This window comes from Bubalus kerabau, chromosome 2 (genome assembly GCF_029407905.1).
Source record: "Bubalus kerabau isolate K-KA32 ecotype Philippines breed swamp buffalo chromosome 2, PCC_UOA_SB_1v2, whole genome shotgun sequence".
In the NCBI taxonomy this organism is placed as follows: Eukaryota; Metazoa; Chordata; class Mammalia; order Artiodactyla; family Bovidae; genus Bubalus; species Bubalus kerabau.
This window is the reverse complement of record NC_073625.1, coordinates 130,439,878-130,458,637: the sequence shown is the minus strand read 5'-3', so window position 1 is coordinate 130,458,637 and position 18,760 is coordinate 130,439,878. Positions and strand designations below refer to the sequence as shown.

Below are 18,760 nucleotides of genomic sequence, written 5' to 3'. Positions count from 1 at the left end.
GAACACAACAAAAAAGAAACAGGGAATTCCCGGACAGTCCAGTGGTTAGGACTCAGTATTCTCACTGCCAGGGTCGCAGGTTCAATCTCTGGCCAGGAAACTAAGACGCTGCAAGCTACGCTGCATGACCAGGAAAAAAAAAGCAGACTCACAGATACATAGAACTACCAGTGCAGAGAGGGAAAAAGGGAGGGGCAAAATAGGGGTAGGAGACTAAGCGGTATAAACCATTTCGTATAAAATAAGCTACAAGAATATATTCTACAACACGGGTAATATAGCCAATATTTTGTAATAACTGCAAGTGAAATGTATCCTTTAAAAACTGTATAAAAATTAAAAAAAAGAATTCTACATCTTTTGCAAACTTCTTTCAATATCACTATGCACACGTTATTCAATGTCCTTTATTAAAACAATCAATACGATTCTTGTCAAAGTGAGGGCAAGGTTTGCTCCCCTAATTGGCAAATAGCCTTTTAGTGAAGAACCCTGTGGGCTTCCCAGGTGGCCCTAGGGGTAAAGAACCTGCCTGCCAATGCAGGAGATATAAGAGACACAGGTTTGATCCCTGGGTCAGGAACATCCCCTGGAGGAAGACATGGCAACCCACTCCAGTATTCTTGCCTGGAGAAACCCAGGGACAGAGAAGCCTGGCAAGCTACAGTCCATAGGGTCACAAAGAGTTAGATGTGACTTAGCATGCACGCAAGTAAGCAAAGAACTCTGTACATTGTAACCTACCCAACTTCCTTTTTGATCAGGCAGCTTTCTCTGGCCTAAGTTTTCTGACTTAATTCCAATCACTATGCCCCAATAATAGTCCCATATTACTTATTTCTTGCTTTTACTCTTAATCACTATCTGTAATGCTTACAATTCACCTCAAATCTTAAATATCCAGGCAAAATGTATGAAGATTATTTGTGTTACTATAACACTATTTGCATATTGAAAAGCAGAGACATTACTTTGCCAACAAAGGTCCATCTAGTCAAGGCTATGGTTTTTCCAGTAGTCATGTATGGATGTGACAGTTGGACCGTGAAGAAAGCTGAGTGCCGAAGAATTGATGCTTTTGAACTGTGGTGTTGGAGAAGACTCTTGAGAGTCCCTTGGACTGCAAGGAGATCACCCCTGGGTGTTCTTTGGAAGGAATGATGCTAAAGCTGAAACTCCAGTACTTTGGCCACCTCATGAGAAGAGTTGATTCATTGGAAAAGACTCTGATGCTGGGAGGGATTGGGGGCAGGAGGAGAAGGGGATGACAGAGGATGAGATGGCTGTATGGCATCACCGACTCGATGGACGTGAGTTTGAGTGAACTCCGGGAGTTGGTGATAGACAGGGAGGCCTGGCGTGCTGCGATTCATGGGGTCACAAAGAGCCGGACACGACTGAGCGACTGAACTGAACTGAACACTATTTGTGTTCTCACAGCATCTAACGTAATACTAATCCAGATAGACACGGCATTGACAAACTCCCCAGAATTAACATATGACACATTTGCTATAGAGTCGTTACTTACACTGAAAAATGGTCTCAGTGAACTGCCATTAAAAAGGAAAAGGATTTTCACCTCTTTGATTAGAAAGCAAAGATAAAATAAGGAAGCTGACTGGCTTACAAGAAGTTATTTTTGAAACTTCTGATTAAACAACACCTTCCTCTTTCCCAAAATGCCAGACAAGGTCTATTAAATAGGAGCTGAGAGTCAGGAAACTTTTGTTTAATTCTTTCTCTTTCATTGATGAGACAAGTTTTGCTTTCAAAGCACCTGGGGACCTTGGGGGAAAAATGCAAATTATGCATAAAAATGTAAATTATACCTGGCTAGGAGTGAGGCCTAAGAGCCTATATTTCAACCAAATGATGCCATGGACCACACTTTGAATAGTGAGACTGGATGATTTTGGGTATCATGTATCTTGCGCATTAGATTTTACATTTGTAAAATGGTGGTAATAATACTGTATCATGGAAGCTCAAACACGTAATAGATACAAAGTGACAATTACGTTACAGTGCCTGGATTCCTAAGGGTCTTTTACTCCAACTGATAATTAAAAAGTTTTAGAAACAAGCAAATTTTAAATATCTGTGTTTATAAATTAATGCCTACATTGTTCAGTCTAGAAACTCTGATTCTAAAGAAGAGAACACTGATGCAGAAACACATAAATACAAAACAACTGCATATATTCATTAATTCAAATTAATGATTCCCTGTGCCAGGTAACAGGAATGTTGGGAGGTAGAGAAAATAAGTCTCAAATGTGGGTTCTTGTTTTAAGCGCAGCACAGTGGAGTCAAGGAGTCATGATGTGCATTAAAATTGTTAAACAAGAAAATAGCTAATTAAATCTAAAGATGACTGGAACTAGAAAGCAAATGCTAAAGGAAAAGGCAGACATCAATGTGACTTGTTAGAGGCAGGAATTCAGGTGCTAGTGAAGAGCAAGCCTGTAGCAATTGACTCCTAATTATCCTGACTGCTGCCTTTGTTCTCATTCCACCTTTGCCCACTTCCACTGGCTGATTCCCCACCATCAGCCACAAAGATCTTATTAAAATATAAATCAGATCACCTCACTCCTCCACTTAAAATCCTCTAATAGCTATTTAGAATGAAATGTAAACTCCTTACTAATGCTCTGTATAAGGCCTATAGTAGTCTAAAAGATGCTGCCTCTACCCTTCTCAGCTTCATCACCTACCACTTTCCTCCTGTGTCTTGTTGGTTTTCCAAACCCAACCCACTGAGTTTGGTCACCAGGCTCTGCCAATTACCATTCTGGACAGCTGGTTCCCTATCAGATTATACCAGCAGGGGTCACTGTAGGGCAACTGGCAGCCAGGGAAGCTCTCTGTTCCTCCATAGCCCTCACCAGCAGTTCCCGTGATGAGTCTCTCGTGGAATTTTCAGAACTAGCCTCATGCTCCTAGGTAGGGCCCCTCCACAGAGAACTGAGGAAGAGCTGCATAAGGTCCTTCCTCCAACCTCTTCCCCGGTCAAAGAGGTAAGTTTTTATCACTAGGTAATTTCAACATACTTTTTTTCTCTTCTAGTCCTTCTAGACAACTGGTGGAACTAATCCCTAACTTAATTCCCCTCTGTTGAAATATCTAGTGGAATTTTACTAACTGGATCCTGAACGACACAGCTCTTCACTGCCTTCCCTCCATCCACACCGAATATTTTTGTCCCTTGAATATAAACCTTATATACATCTCAGTGTCCTGGCAGTCCCATTTGACTGAACTTTTATGGTTGATTCCTTCTCTTCAGGCAGGTCTCTGTTCAACTGTCCAACTCTTTGCAACCCCTGTAGACTGTAGCCTACCAGGCTCCTCCGTCCATGGGATTCTCCAGGCAAGGATACTGGAGTGGGTTGCCATTTCCTTCTCCAGGGATCTTCCCAACCCAGGGATCGAACCCAGGTCTCCCGCATTGTGGGCAGATGCTTTACTGTCTGAGCCACCAGGGAAGTTGCCTTCCCTCCATCCACATCGAATATTTTTGTCCCTTGAACATCAACCTTATACTCATCTCAGTGTCCTGGCAGTCCCATTTGATTGAACTTTTATGATTGGTTCCTTCTCTTCAGGCAGGTCTCTGTTCAACTGGCACCTCTTCAGAGAGACGCTGATCGCACTTTCAAATGAATATTTAAAAGCATTTCCTAACGAGTCTGTAACCCCTTATCCAGCTTTATTTTCTTTCTACCACTTATAACATTCTTATTTATATTAGTTCTTTACTTGTTTCATTCACTGGAAAGGGTGAATTTAACTCAGATGACCATTATATCTAGTACTGTGGGCAGGAATCCCTTAGAAGAAATGGAGTAGCCATCATAGTCAACAAAAGAGTATGAAATGCAGTACTTGGGTGCAATCTGAAAAACGACAGAATGATCTCTTGTTCATTTCCAAGGCAAACCATTCAATATCACAGTAATCCTAGTCTATGACCTGACCAGTAATGCTGAAGAAGCTGAAGTTGAATGGTTCTATGAAGACCTACAAGACCTTCTAGAACTAACACTCAAAAAAGAAGTCCTTTTCATTATAGGGGACTGGAATGCAAAAGTAGGAAATCAAGAAACACTTGCAGTAACAGGCAAATTTGGCCTTGAGGTACAGAATGAAACAGACCAAAGGCTAATAGACTTTTGCCAAGAGAACGCACTGATCACAGCAACCACTCTCTTCCAACAACACGAGAGAAGACTCTACACATGGACATCATCAGATGGTCAACTCATATCAGACTGATTATATTCTTTGCAGCCAAAGATGGAGAAGCTCTATTCAGTCAGCAAAAACAAGACTAGAAGCTGACTGTGGCTCAGATCAGAGATCAGATCAGATCAGTCGCTTAGTCGTGTCCGACTCTTTGCGACCCCATGAATCGCAGCATGCCAGGCCTCCCTGTCCATCACCAACTCCTGGAGTTCACTCAGACTCACATCCATTGAGTCAGTGATGCCATCCAGCCATCTCATCCTCTGTTGTCCCCTTCTCCTCCTGCCCCCAATCCCTCCCAGCATCAGAGTCTTTTCCATTGAGTCAACTCTTCGCGTGAGGTGGCCAAAGTATTGGAGTTTCAGCTTTAGTATCATTCCTTCCAAAGAAATCCCAGGGCTGATCTCCTTCAGAATGGACTGGTTGGATCTTGCAGTCCAAGGGACTCTCAAGAATCTTCTCCAACACCACAGTTCAAAAGCATCAATTCTTCAGTGCTCAGCTTTCTTCACAGTCCAACTCTCACATCCATACATGACCACTGGAAAAACCATAGCCTTGACTAGACGAACCTTTGTTGGCAAAGTAATGTCTCTGCTTTTGAATATGCTATCTAAGTTGGTCATAGGTTTCCTTCCAAGGAGTAAGCGTCTTTTAATTTCATGGCTGCAGTCACCATCTGTAGTGATTTTGGAGCCCAGAAAAATAAAGTCTGACACTGTTTCCACTGTTTCCCCATCTATTTCCCATGAAGTGGTGGGACTGGATGCCATGATCTTCGTTTTCTGAACGTTGAGCTTTAAGCCAACTTTTTCACTCTCCACTTTCACTTTCATCAAGAGGCTTTTTAGTTCCTCTTCACTTTCCGCCATAAGGGTGGTGTTGTCTGCATATCTGAGGTTATTGATATTTCTCCCGTCAATCTTGATTCCAGCTTGTGTTTCTTCCAGTCCAGCGTTTCTCATGATGTACTCTGCATAGAAGTTAAATAAACAGGGTGACAATATACAGACTTGACGTACTCCTTTTCCTATTTGGAACCAGTCTGTTGTTCCATGTCCAGTTCTAACTGTTGCTTCCTGACCTGCATACAGATTTCTCAGGAGGTAGGTCAGGTGGTCTGGTATTCCCATCTCTTTCAGAATTTTCCAGTTTATTGTGAGCCACACAGTCAAAGGTTTTGGCATAGTCAATAAAGCAGAAATAGATGTTTTTCTGGAACTCTCTTGCTTTTTCCATGATCCAGCGGATGTTGGCAATTTAATGCCAAATTCAGACTTAAATTCAGAAAGCAGGGAAAACCATTCAGGTATGACCACAGACTATTCAGGTATGACCTAAATCAAATCCCTTACAATTATATAGTGTGGAAGTGAGAAATAGATTCAAGGGATTAGATTTGATAGACAGAGTGCCTGAAGAACTATGGATGGAGGTTCATGACATTGTAAAGGAGGCAGGGATCAAGACCATCCTCAAGAAAAAGAAACACAAAAAGACCAAATGGTTGTCTGAGAGGCCTTACAAATAGCTGTGACAAGAAAAGAAGTGAAAAGCAATGGAGAAAAAGAAAGACACTAAATGCATTTGAATGCATTCCATTGGAATGCAGAGTTCCAAAAAATAGCAAGGAGAGATAAGAAAGTGATCAATGCAAAGAAATAGAGGAAAGCAATAGAATGGGAAAGACTAGAGATCGTGTCAAGAAAATTAGAGATATGAAAGTTATGACCAACCTAGATAGCATATTAAAAAGCAGAGACATTACTTTGCCAACAAAGGTCCATCTAGTCAAGGCTATGGTTTTTCCAGTAGTCATGTATGTGAGATGTGAGAGTTGGACTGTGAAGAAAGCTGAGCGCCGAAGAATTGATGCTTTTGAACTGTGGTGTTGGAGAAGACTCTTGAGAGTCCCTTGGACTGCAAGGAGATCCAACCAGTCCATTCTAAAGGAGATCAGCCCTGGGTGTTCTTTGGAAGGAATGATGCTAAAGCTGAAACTCCAGTACTCTGGCCACCTCATGCGAAGAGTTGACTCAATGGAAAAGACTCTGATGCTGGGAGGGATTGGGAGCAGGAGGAGAAGGGGACGACAGAGGATGAGATGGCTGGATGGCATCACTGACTCAATGGATGTGAGTCTGAGTGAACTCCGGGAGTTGGTGATGGACAGGGAGGCCTGGCATGCTGCGATTCATGGAGTCACAAAGAGCCGGACACGACTGAGCGACTGAACTGAACTGAACCGAAGGGAACATTTCATGCAAAGATGGGCACAATAAAGGACAGAAATGGTACGGACCTAACAGAAGCAGAAGATATTAAGAAGAGATGGCAAGAATACGCAGAAGAACTATACAAAAAAGATCTTCATGACCCAGATAATCACGAAGGTGTGATCACTCACCTAGAGCCAGACATCCTGGAATGCGAAGTCAAGTGGGCCTCAGGAGGCATCACTTTGAACAAAGCTAGTGGAGGAGATGGAATTCAGTTGAGCTATTTCAAATCCTGAAAGATGATGCTGTGAAAGTGCTGCACTTGATATGCCAGCAAATTTGGAAAACTCAGCAGTGGCCACAGGACTGGAAAAGGTCAGTTTTCATTCTAATCCCAAAGAAAGGCAATGCCAAAGAATGCTCAAACTGCACAATTGCACTGATCTTACACGCTAGTAAAGTAATGCTCAAAATTCTCCAAGCCAGGCTTCAACAGTATGTGAACTGTGAACTTCCAGATATTCAAGCTGGATTTAGAAAAGGCAGAGGAACCAGAGATCAAATTGCCAACATCTGCTGGATTATCAAAAAAGCAAGAGAGTTCCAGAAAAACATTTAGTTGTGCTTTATTAACTATGCCAAAGCCTTTGACAGTGTGGATCACAATAAACTATGGAAAATTCTGAAAGAGATGGGAATACCAGACCACTTGACCTGCATCTTGAGAAATCTGTATGCAGATCAGGAAGTAACAGTTAGAACTGGACATGGAACAATAGACTGGTTCCAAATAGGAAAAGGAGTATATTGTCACCCTGCTTATTTAACTTATATGCAGAGTACATCATGAGAAACACTGGGCTGGATGAAGCACAAGCTGGAATCAAGATTTCTGGGAGAAATGTCAATAACCTCAGATATGCAGATAACACCACCCTTATGGCAGAAAGTGAAGAGGAACTAAAGAGCCTCTTGATGAAAGTGAAAGAGGAGAGTGAAAAAGTTGGCTTAAAGCTCAACATTCAGAAAACTAAGATCATGGCATCTGGTCCCATCACTTCATGGCAAATAGATGGGGAAACAATGGAAACAGTGACAGATTTTATTTTGGGGGGCTCCAAAATTACCGCAGATGGTTACTGCAGCCATGAAATTAAAAGATGCCTGCTTATTAGAAGAAAAGTTATGACCAACTTAGACAGCATATTAAAAAGCAGAGACATTACGTTGCCACCAAAGGTCCATCTAGTCAAAGCTATAGTTTTTGTCATGTATGGATGTGAGAGTTGGACCATAAAGAAAGCTGAGCGCCAAAGAATTGATGCTTTGAACTGTGATGTTGGAGAAGACTCTTGAGAGTCCCTTAAACTGCAAGGAGATCCAACCAGTCCATCCTAAAGGAAATCAGTCCTGAATATTCATTGAAATGACTGATGCTGAAACTGAAACTCCAATATTTTGGCCACCTGATGCGAAGAACTGACTCATTGGAAAAGACCCTGATGCTGGGAAAGATTGAAGGTGGGAGGAGAAGGGGATGACAGAGGATGAGATGGTTGAATGGCATCACTGACTCGATGGTTATGTGCTTGAGTAAACTCTGGGAGTTGGTGATGGACAGGGAGGCATGGTGTTTTGCGGTCCATGGGGTTGCAAAGAGTCAGACATGACTGAACGGCTGAACTGAACTGAACTGGTTTCATTATTTTCTGCTTCAACTACCAGAGTGTAGCTTTAGACACAGGGTATAAACTCTTAGCCATTGCTGCATTCATACTTAGAAGCTGGCACAAAGCAGAAGACCAAATAATGCTTGCTGAGCAAATAAAAGAGTACTTTAGGCACATAGAACAATATAAGCAAATGCTCAGGGAAATAAGCATGATGTATAAAGATGGAGAAAAGTTCACTGTAGCCATAATAAAGAACTGGTGATGAGAGGTAAGTTTTGATAAATACTGGAAACACTCAAATGCTAGGCTGAAGAGTTTGAACTTTACCTTGTAACCACTGGAGATTTACTCACTGGGGAATAGGATGAGACAGGGGGTAAGTTATTGAGAAAAAAATAAAGAGTAGGTGGTATTGATGAAACAAGTGTTTAGGAAACACCTGTCTTACAGTAAAAGCAAGTGCTAGCAGTAATCTGCCTAGCATAACTCATTGGATGGGCAGGGGATTTAGAAGCAAGGAAATCAGATGAGAATCAGAAAATCCAGATAAGAGATTGTAAGGACTGGCTGTGTGATTAAAAAGAACTTCTGGAGACAATTCATAGAAAGATTCAATACGAGTTGGCTCCTGTTTTATTTTGAAGGATGAGAGACGTAATAGCAGTGAAGTTTTGAGCCTGAGATGTTGAAAAACCAGGGAGCAGAGCCCTGGAATGAGACTGCAAAGTCAAGAGGGAAAAAGATTCCTTTTTTGATTCTACTTTTCTTTATACTTTAGACCACCATCTAATTCTTTCTTAGGGAGAAATCTCCCTAAGAATCTGATGTTCCTAGGACCTGTCTTAGAAGATAGAGGATTTCTTGGAAGACAGAGGATCTCCCTCTTAAATATGTAATTAAAACCTCCCTCTACCTGTTTCCCCAAAGATCTAAAGCTTTTACATCTAAAGATCTAAACCACAGGATTCAGTAAGAAGGTAGAGTGGCTGATGAGAAGGGACACGTCTTGTTTACAATAACAACCCCATTCATTTCAGTTCAGTCACTCAGTCGTGTCCGACTCTTTGCAACCCCATGAATTGCAGCATGCCAGGCCTCTGTGTCCATCACCGACTCCCAGAGTTCACTCAAACTCATGTCTATCGAGTCGGTGATGCCATCCAGCCATCTCATCCTCTGTCGTCCCCTTCTCCTCCTGCCCCCAATCCCTCCCAGCATCAGAGTCTTTTCCAATGAGTCAACTCTTCGCATGAGATGGCCAAAGTTTTGGAGTTTCAGCTTCAGTATCAGCCCTTCCAATGAACACCTAGGACTGATCTCCTTTAGAATGGACTGGTTGGATCTCCTTGCAGTCCAAGGGACTCTCAAGAGTCTTCTCCAACACCACAGTTCAAAAGCATCAATTCTTCGGCGCTCAGCTTTCTTCACAGTCCAACTCTCACATCCATACGTGACCACTGGAAAAACCATAGCCTTGACTAGATGGACCTTTGTTGACAAAGTAATGTCTCTGCTTTTGAATATGCTATCTAGGTTGGTCATAACTTTCCTTCCAAGGAGTAACAGCCTTTTAATTTCGTGGCTGCAATCACCATCTGCAGTGATTTTGGAGCCCCCAAAAATAAAGTCTGACACTGTTTCCACTGTTTTCCCATCTATTTCCCATGAAGTGAACAACCCCATAATCAAATGTAAAAACCTTAGGAATAGTTAAAAAGAGAAAACAAGTTCTATAAATAATAAGTAACTTTGTGTAAACTGTACAAAACTTATTCCTCTTGCAATGAAGATTTCTTCATGACTCTATTACCTGTGCGGCAGAGATCTTGGCCACTTGAATGATTTTTTCCATAGAAAGGTAGCTCTGCTGAGAGGGAGCGGGGCCGATGAGATAGGCTTCATCTGCCTGTGGAAGGAATATTACAGGCTTAACAGACCACACAGCTAAGACCCATGCGTACCCTGTACAGAACTGCTGGCTGCCTAAGACAACGCAAGAACTGAGAAAGCAGCAGCAGCTCATGCCTATGTTACCAAAATTAGCCAGTTTGGATTCTTTTGCATGAGATACCAAAACTTGACTTTTTATGAATAAAACACACAGAGTGAAATTAAAGTGCTCTGGGTTAGGAAGGAAGAGGCATTAGTCACAGCATTATTATTAGCAACAAGAGTAACCTTAAATGTAGTTAATGCCAAAAACACAGTTTGAAAACAGACAAAATATACAACAGATGTATACAGCAAGAAATAAAATTACAAAGTTTCCTGAAGTTTTATAATTATTACAGTATGATAATATTCCTTCTATACATTTGTGAACTATTTTATACTGTCCCTTAAAACTGTCACATAATCATAGCATCTCTTGAAGCAGACCAGATCAATTTGGGACATATCTTTGATCAATTTGGGACATATCTTTCCATTTCCACATTCCTATTTATTTGAACATATTTATATAACCATACAACAGTTTTAGTTTTTGTTTTTATACAAATAGGGTTAAACTCTAGAGTCACTATCTGCAATTCCTTTTTTCATTAACAGTACATCTTTCCTTGCTAGTACACATGTCTATGTCATTTTTTTGAAACAACTGCATAAAGTTCCACAGTAGGGAGGTAACTTAGTTCATTTAATCAGGTACCTCTTAACAGACATTCAAGCCATAATGGCAAATGGATGCCAGCAACATCTTGTACATGACTCCGGGGGCACATGTATGTGTATCTCTGGGCGGAGATCTAGAGGAGTGTTTGCAGGGTTGGGTGAAAGACATGACATTTTAATCACTCCTGGTTAATCACCCTTTGAAATGGTGTCATTAATATATATTTCTATCAGCAAATTAATTTCTAACCACGTTAACCAGCACTGAATAGTATCCATCTTGCATAGGAGTAACATGGAAATCTGCTTTTCAAGCTATCAATCTGGCTGAAGTGTAGAAAATATTGTGGGAGCGGGTCAGGAGTAGAAGTAGGCAAACCACGTACAAGGAAGGTACAGCATCTGACCAGGTGAAGATGACAGTGGTTCTGACTTAAGGCACAGGAGGTAGAGGGCAGAGGGAAGTGCAAAGAAATGCTTGAGAAGCAGAACTGACAACAACTGGGGATTGTCTGGATCGGGGAGGGGGAATGATGTAGACTGGGGATGAGGATGGGAGATATTCAAATAACCCCCAAATCTCTGGCATTACTATTCTTATAAGCAATGGTACTGCGATCTACTGGGTTAAGGAAGTCTGTAAGAAAAGCAGCTTCAGAAAAGATGAAAGGTGATGAGTTCAATTTTGGACATACTGGTTTGGTGCCCATCCAGGGGGAGCTGGACAGACATGGATCACATTCAAAAGGAAGGGTGGGCTAGAAACTCACTTTTGAAAGTTTTTACCAAAGGAGTTGATGATACAATCTAGAGTAAGAGTGCACGGTGAGAAAAGGAGAAATTGGAAGATTCTTGGTAGGAGACAGAAGGATTCCAGAGCACAGGAAGACAACTGGCCTTGAATGGGAAGAGGGCAGATGCAGATACAGTGAGTGGGTTCTGCGGCAGGAAGCTCAGTCCTACGTCCTCTGTGAATTGGGATCAGGTGAGAACACATGGTAGGTGGAGACTCAGAGGCTGGAATGGAGCAAAATGGGCTTCAGATAGAATCTGAGAGGAAAGTGGCCAGAGAGCTGGATGGGCCTGCTGTGCAGTGTGGAAAACCCAGGTGAAGCAGATCACCAGGAATTTCTGTCAGTCTTTGGAGTCTTGCTGCAGCCAAAAAGAAGGCCAGTAGCTAAGTTCATCCATGGTTGGTGTTAATAACTAGTAACAATCACAAACCTCAGGGGAGTAAGGTCCTTTCAGTTATAATTTACAGTTAAGTCAAGGCTCAGAAACATTAAGTGAGTTGCCCAAGATCCCTTGGCCAGTAAGTGGCAGTTGCGAAGTCTGACCTCAGTCCTTCTGGTAAATCAAGGATCTGGATGTGTGCCACTGACAGTGGGATCTGTGGGTCAGCTGCACTCTCTGAATCAACCCTTGATGAAACAGGACCTTGCCTACCAGTCAACTGCACCACTAAGCACATAGTTTAGTTCCACTGGTGTTGTTTAGTTACCAAGATAAATTATTACTGAGCAGGTTGAACTTACCTACTTAGACACTGTTAACACTAGCAAATATAAACTGTCAACCAAGAAGTAAAATACTGACACAATAAACAAGTAACAGTCATTTACAAAATTTGACTTCTGGTTTTTAAAAACGTACCATGTCAACATGCATGGAATTCCTGTCGGCCTCACTATAAACAGCCACAGACTGTACACCCATTTTTTTGGCTGTCCGTATCACCCTGCAGGCAATTTCTCCTCTGTTTGCAATGAGGACCTTGGAAATGTTTTGTCCTGTTTAAAATACCATGAAAACCATATACAAATATTACTGGGGAATTAAGGAATGAGAATGCAAAATATAGTTGTCCCTCAGTATAGGTGGGGGATTGGTTAACTACTTGGTGACCATGAGTACATAACCCCAGGCCTCCTAGGCCTAAGGACTGATAATGTGACATCACCCTGTGACATCACCCTGCTTCCTCACCATCAGCCAATCAGAGACTTGTGCACAAGCTCATCACATATCCTGAGACCCATCTCCCTCACCTGACTTCTAAAGATGTTGTGCTGAAACCCTTCTGGGGAACTCAGGGCTTTTTGAGGCATGAGCCCTGCAATAAACCTTTCTCTGCTCCAAACTTCAATGTTTTGGTTTATTTGGCCTCACTGTCTGTGGGGCACACAAACTTGGGCTAACAATTCAGCTAAAAGAAATGGTAGCTCCAGGATTTGAACCCAGGTTAGCTTCACTCCACAATGAGTGAAGCTCTTCGTCACTCTGCTCCATTGCCTCTATCCCTCTGTACACAGCGGTGTGAGTTAAGTATATAAAAATAATCTATTATGCACACATTAAATAATTAAACCTTTCCTTTTCTTCACAATCTGAAACAAAGCCAAACAGAAGACACTGTCAGTACCTGTGGTTGTTGCATACTTCCTTGTTCTTTGCTTCCAAGCCCATCCCCTATAAAATGAATCCAAATGGAATTACAATTAAACAGGATATATAAGATCTGTCATTGCTTTTTCAGAAGAATCTCAATTTTTTAAAACTTGAAATCAAGTCCAGATAAGACCTTAGTTAAATCTAAAGCCTACAGCATGATTTAATAAGATTTTCTTTTTAGGAAGAAAACAAATATAGAAATCAAAAATTACAGTTCTGACTGATTTCCCTGGCACTCCATGCCCTTGACCAGACCACCTAACCTGCTCTGCTCACTCCTGAGTCTGGTAAGAGAGCCTGGAGTTAGAGACAATTAGAAAGCTAAGGTACTTCAAGATCATCCAGTTCAGCTTTTTTCCCAAACTCTTTTCACTAGAACCCAAAGTAAAAACTATGTTCAACTTTACAATCCAATACAAACACAGAAGTTTCAAGAAAGAAAAATTTCCCTATGTTTCAGTAGTTCCTGTTCTATTCCATTTTATTAAATAAAACATTGATCAAACTACAGTTGGAAAAATACTGATCTAATTCACTCCTCTGGTAAGACAGGTTTGCACAGCTAAGCCCAGAGAAATAAAGGGAACGAGCTGAGCAAAGGCAGTAGAAAGAGTGCTGGTGACACCAAGCAAGTCACTTACATCAGTGTTTCTCAATCTTTTTTTCATTACTTCCCACTAAAAAAAAAAATACTAAGGAAAAAGATTTTGTAGGAGGGGTTGAGCTTTGCAGAGCCACCAACAATGGTAATTAACATCTAAGATTTTTTCACTCTCTCAAGAAACAATTTTTATATAAATAAGAAATGGAGAAGCAGGGAGCCTAATAATTTGTATCTTAACCAGGAAGATCATTAATGTCTAACAACTTTAAGTTCTACCATACCTATTGATACAGTAACTTAACATTGAAACCAACCAAGAACTGATAGAAAGCAGGCCAAATTCATACAATGCGTATTAGGTGTCAGTTAAAAAGAATACCCTTGGACTGCAAGGAAATCCAACCAGTCCATCCTAAAGGAAATCAGTCCTGGGTGTTCACTGGAAGGACTGATGCTGAAGCTGAAACTCCAATACCTTGGCCACCTCATGCGAAGAGTTGACTCACTGGAAAAGACCCTGATGCTGGGAGGGATTGGGCGCAGGAGGAGAAGGAGACGACAGAGGATGAGATGGCTGGATGGCATCAGTGACTCAATGGATGTGAGTCTGAGTGAACTCCGGGAGTTGGTGATGGACAAGGAAGCCTGGCGTGCTGCAGTCCATGGGGTCACAAAGAGTCAGACAGGACTGAGTAACTGAACTGATTATAGATACTGCATAACTCATATGTGTATCATATACATGTATCAATAGTATATATAGAAATGTAATTGAACAGGACTAGCCTTTCACTGGAGCAGAGATGCAGGAGGCTAGATTGTTAGAGTGGAGGACCAGACACTCATTGCCCTGTGATGCACACTCAGTCAAAAGCTGACATCCACAAAGGACTCCTGGGAAGACCCATAGCTTCGGCACTTGAGTTCCACAAGACAGTTTTCTCAGGAGGTTACTGCTTTCCCACATCTTTCCAATCACCTGACAGTTTTCTTGAGCTTCAGTGGTGAAGCCAGGATCAAAGTCTCTTCCTATCACAGTCTTCAGATAGGTTTACTGATAAGATTCAAGGCCTGTCCTGGACAAGTGTCTGCTGCTAAGTCACTACAGTCGTGTCCGACTCTGTGCGAGCCCATAGACAGCAGCCCACCAGGCTCCCCCGTCCCTGGGATTCTCCAGGCAAGAACACTGGAGTGGGTTGCCATTTCCTTCTCCAATGCAGGAAAGAGAAAAGTGAAAGGGAAGTCGCTCAGTGGTGTCCGACCCTAGCGACCCCATGGACTGCAGCCTACCAGGCTCTTCCGTCCATGGGGTTTTCCAGGCAAGAGTACTGGAGTAGGGTGCCATTGCCTTCTCCGGGACAAGTGTCTATAAAATTGCAATTTTTTGATAAATCCAGCTAAGACTCTGATTCTGTTTTAAGGACATTGCTGAACTAAAGTCTTCTTCTGCCATTTTCCAGTGTAGACCCCACACACATCACTTTAACTATAATCTTCTATCCCAACAACATTCTGACTGGTCTACTCCATTTTTCACCATTTACAATTTAAAACACTTTAAAAAACATTAAGAAGTTGCCTTCATGAGATTATTGTACCCTGATTCAAGAATTTCTACACTAGTTTATCCGCATTTAAAAAATTCTACCACTAGACTAGATTTCTTTTCTGAATTACTACAAAATCATAACATAAAAAGATATGTAAATGTATAGCCATGGCTGATTCATGTGAATGTATGGCAAAAACCACCACAATATTGTAAATTAGCCTCCAATTGAAAAAAAAAAAAAAAGATATGTAAAGAAGGACTTCCTTGGTGGTTCAGTGGCTAAGCCTTGGCGCTCTCAATACAGGCCTGGGTTTGATCCCTGGTCAGGGAACTAGATTCTGCATGCTCCAACTAAAAGATTCTGCATGTTGCAATGAAGACCTGGCCCAGCCAAATAAATATTTTTTAAAAACTGAAATAAAATACTTAAAAATAACAAATAAATAAATCAGATCATGGTACTCCCTGCTCAATTCCTCCTCCAATTGTTTCCCTGTGTCACTTAGAATGAAATCCCAATTCTTAAAAAAAAAAGACATGTAAACACCCTATATACTGATAAGATTTAAGTTCTGCATGCCATTAACAACTCTAACATTTTCCAGGGTGACAACGATTTGAGAATAGATACCTAATACCTAAAAATTTGAGAGGTAGAGAGAAGTAAGAGAAAATGAGTCTGTATAGTATCCTGAAGAGCCCTGGAAACTTAAGAAAAAATCAGGAGAAAGAGAAGAGCACTAACATTGCTTTCACCATCATATTTTACTCTGGGGCTAGTCCTACACAATTAAATAACTGAAAATCTACATATATACAATAACTTTGGGACAATAAAAGAAAATAAAAAAACTTGAGACTTAAATCATTGAGTCTGCAAAGGCTACTTCTATGGATTGATTCATATGCATCAGATTCTATTTAAGAATAAACAAATAGTTCTATTTATTCTATTTAAGCCTCTTCACATTAATGTTAATTCATTTAATAAGCACAGTCCAAGATACTAGTATTGTCTCTTCTAGGGATAGTATCCTAAAGAAACTGATGCACTGAAGTAGGTAACTTGCCCAAGATTACTCACACACCCAGTGAAGAGCAAACTGAATCCCCTGAACTCTGACTGCATCGAGTCTGTGCCCTTAAACTATACTATCTTTCCAGAATGATTAAACGAGGAGGAAGCAGAGGAGGTGCGAAGAGAAGGCAAAGGAAGTTAAAGAAGCCTGCTATCTGGAAACCTGGGGGTATCTTCACTGCCAGAGTTATTGTCGTGGGTGCGTGCTAAGTCGCTTTAGATCAGATCAGATCAGATCAGATCAGTCGCTCAGTCGTGTCCGACTCTTTGCGACCCCATGAATCGCAGCACGCCAGGCCTCCCTGTCCATCACCAACTCCCGGAGTTCACTGAGACTCAAGTCCATCGAGTCAGTGATGCCATCCAGCCATCTCATCCTCTGTCGTCCCCTTCTCCTCCTGCCCCCAATCCCTCCCAGCATCAGAGTCTTTTCCAATGAGTCAACTCTTCGCATGAGGTGGCCACAGTACTGGAGTTTCAGCTTTAGCATCAGTCGCGTCCAACTCTGTGAGACCCGATGGCCTGTAGCCTGCCAGGCTCCTCTGTCCATGGGATTCTCCAGGCAAGAATACTGGAGTGGGATGCCAGTGCCCTCCTCCAGGGGATCTTCCCCACCAAGGATCATGCATTGGCAGGTGGGTTCTTTACCATAAGCGCCAAAGCTTAAAACCTGAAACTCATTAGCAGTCAGGTTAGCTAGAGTGAGTCATATCTGATACGTACCAAGCTGTTGACAAAACCTATCAGCCCCCTGGACGATAAATTTGTTGTTGTTAACTTGATTTATCTCAGGGAAGGGGAAGAACTCCAAGAGCCCTTAGCATCTTGGCGCCATTTCTTACTGAGAGTCGGACACGACTGAGCAACTAACACACACAGCTGCAGTGCAATCTAGGGCAAGTCGTTGGCTCCTTCGGACTTCACCAGAAGAGGGATTACAACAAAGCTCGCCGCAGACTGAAAGCAGTTAAAGCCCAGTGTGAATGGTTAGCAGCCGCACAAGCGTTTTTCTTGCCCCTGTGGCGAGGGGAGCATGGAGATGGCAGGCCCAGCTCCACCCCCTCCAAAATGGGCAGAAGCCTGAAGGGTGGAGATGTGGAAGGGAAAAAGAAGGGAATCCCGCCGGGATGGGCTAGAATTTTTCTTCCGTCCTTCCTCCCCCTCGACCCTTGGCTCCTCTGCGCCTCTCACAGCGCGCACGAGTCCATTCACTTCCGGGCGCGACAATGATCCACCGCCCCTCCACCCGCCGTTACCTCGGCGGCAGCAGCAAGCGCGGGACTCGCTGCCACCGGTGCCTCTCCGCCGCCACGAGCAGCACCGACACCGCAGAGGCCGCCGCCATGTCCCTCAGCCGCGTCGCTCTCTGACGCCTTAAGCTACGAGCTGCGGCCCCCTCACTACAAAAATTTGTGCCAGCTGCGCAGCCCTCTTGTCCTCCGCCGGCCACCGTACAAGTCAAAGCCAAGCAATAGGCCGACCGAAGAGTGCTGGGGGCGTCTCCACCAAAACCAATCAAAGAACAGAGCAGGGCTTGGAGGCGGCGATTGGCCAGTAGGGTCTCGCGCCGCGGGGGTGTGGTCCCCGCTTCTCCGCCCTTTGCACCAGTTCATGGACGGATCAGCTGTGTCCTCAGTTTCTCTGGAATCCGACTTGCTGTCCCTTCCCCTGGACCTCGGCGTTCCTTGGTTCTGGAACCCTCCTCCTGACGTTTATTATTAAAACCGCGCGGAAGCTGGAGAGGCAGAGTCATGGGAAAAAAGTCAAATGGAGTGGGAGCAAGATAAAATTCTCTAGTGCTCTCGAGAACGGTTAAAATAAATAAGATAATTAGCTAAAATTTAAAACAACCTGAACTTTTAGAAAAGTGTTTTAATTGTTGCAAAGAAGAAATCAGAACCGAAATGAAGAATATCTAGCAAATAAAAGTACTGAAAAGACTACATATAGATGCTTATTTGAGATAGCTAAAATCCACGATTATAGGAAGATTATAGTGAAAGTAAGCCATCCTATTTAAGGGTTAGAAAAAAAATACAGAGCAGAATTAAGTCATTAGTAAAGATTAAAAGAAAGAAAGAAATGAATTTTTAAAAATACCATCCAAGCCTGTATGCAGGTCAGGAAGCAACACTTAGAAGTGGACATGGAACAACAGACTGGTTCCAAATAGGAAAAGGAGTACGTCAAGGCTGTATATTGTCACCCTGCTTATTTAACTTATATGCAGAGTACATCATGAGAAATGCTGGGCTGGAGGAAGCACAAGTTGAAATCAAGATTGCTGGGAGAAATACCAATAACCTCAGATATGCAGAT

At 42.4% G+C, this 18,760-nt stretch overlaps 1 protein-coding gene across 3 annotated transcripts in view; it reads right to left on the bottom strand.

Annotated features, from left to right (window-relative positions):
- MCCC1 (methylcrotonyl-CoA carboxylase subunit 1) overlaps positions 1-17,945 on the bottom strand; it is a 60,239-nt gene extending 42,294 nt beyond the window's left edge. The window contains exons 1-4 of one of the 3 annotated variants that reach the window (XM_055568946.1): positions 17,698-17,945; positions 13,179-13,225; positions 12,410-12,546; positions 9,954-10,049 (exon numbers count right to left, since the gene is read on the bottom strand). In XM_055568946.1, coding sequence (XP_055424921.1) covers positions 9,954-10,049; positions 12,410-12,546; positions 13,179-13,225; positions 17,698-17,786 — 369 coding nt within the window. In that variant the 5' untranslated portion in view covers positions 17,787-17,945. Of the gene's footprint in view, positions 1-9,953; positions 10,050-12,409; positions 12,547-13,178; positions 13,226-17,697 lie in introns of those variants that run through there. The other 2 variants (XM_055568945.1, XM_055568947.1) reach the window with 2 other exon arrangements.
- Between the last annotated feature and the right edge of the window lie 815 nt (positions 17,946-18,760).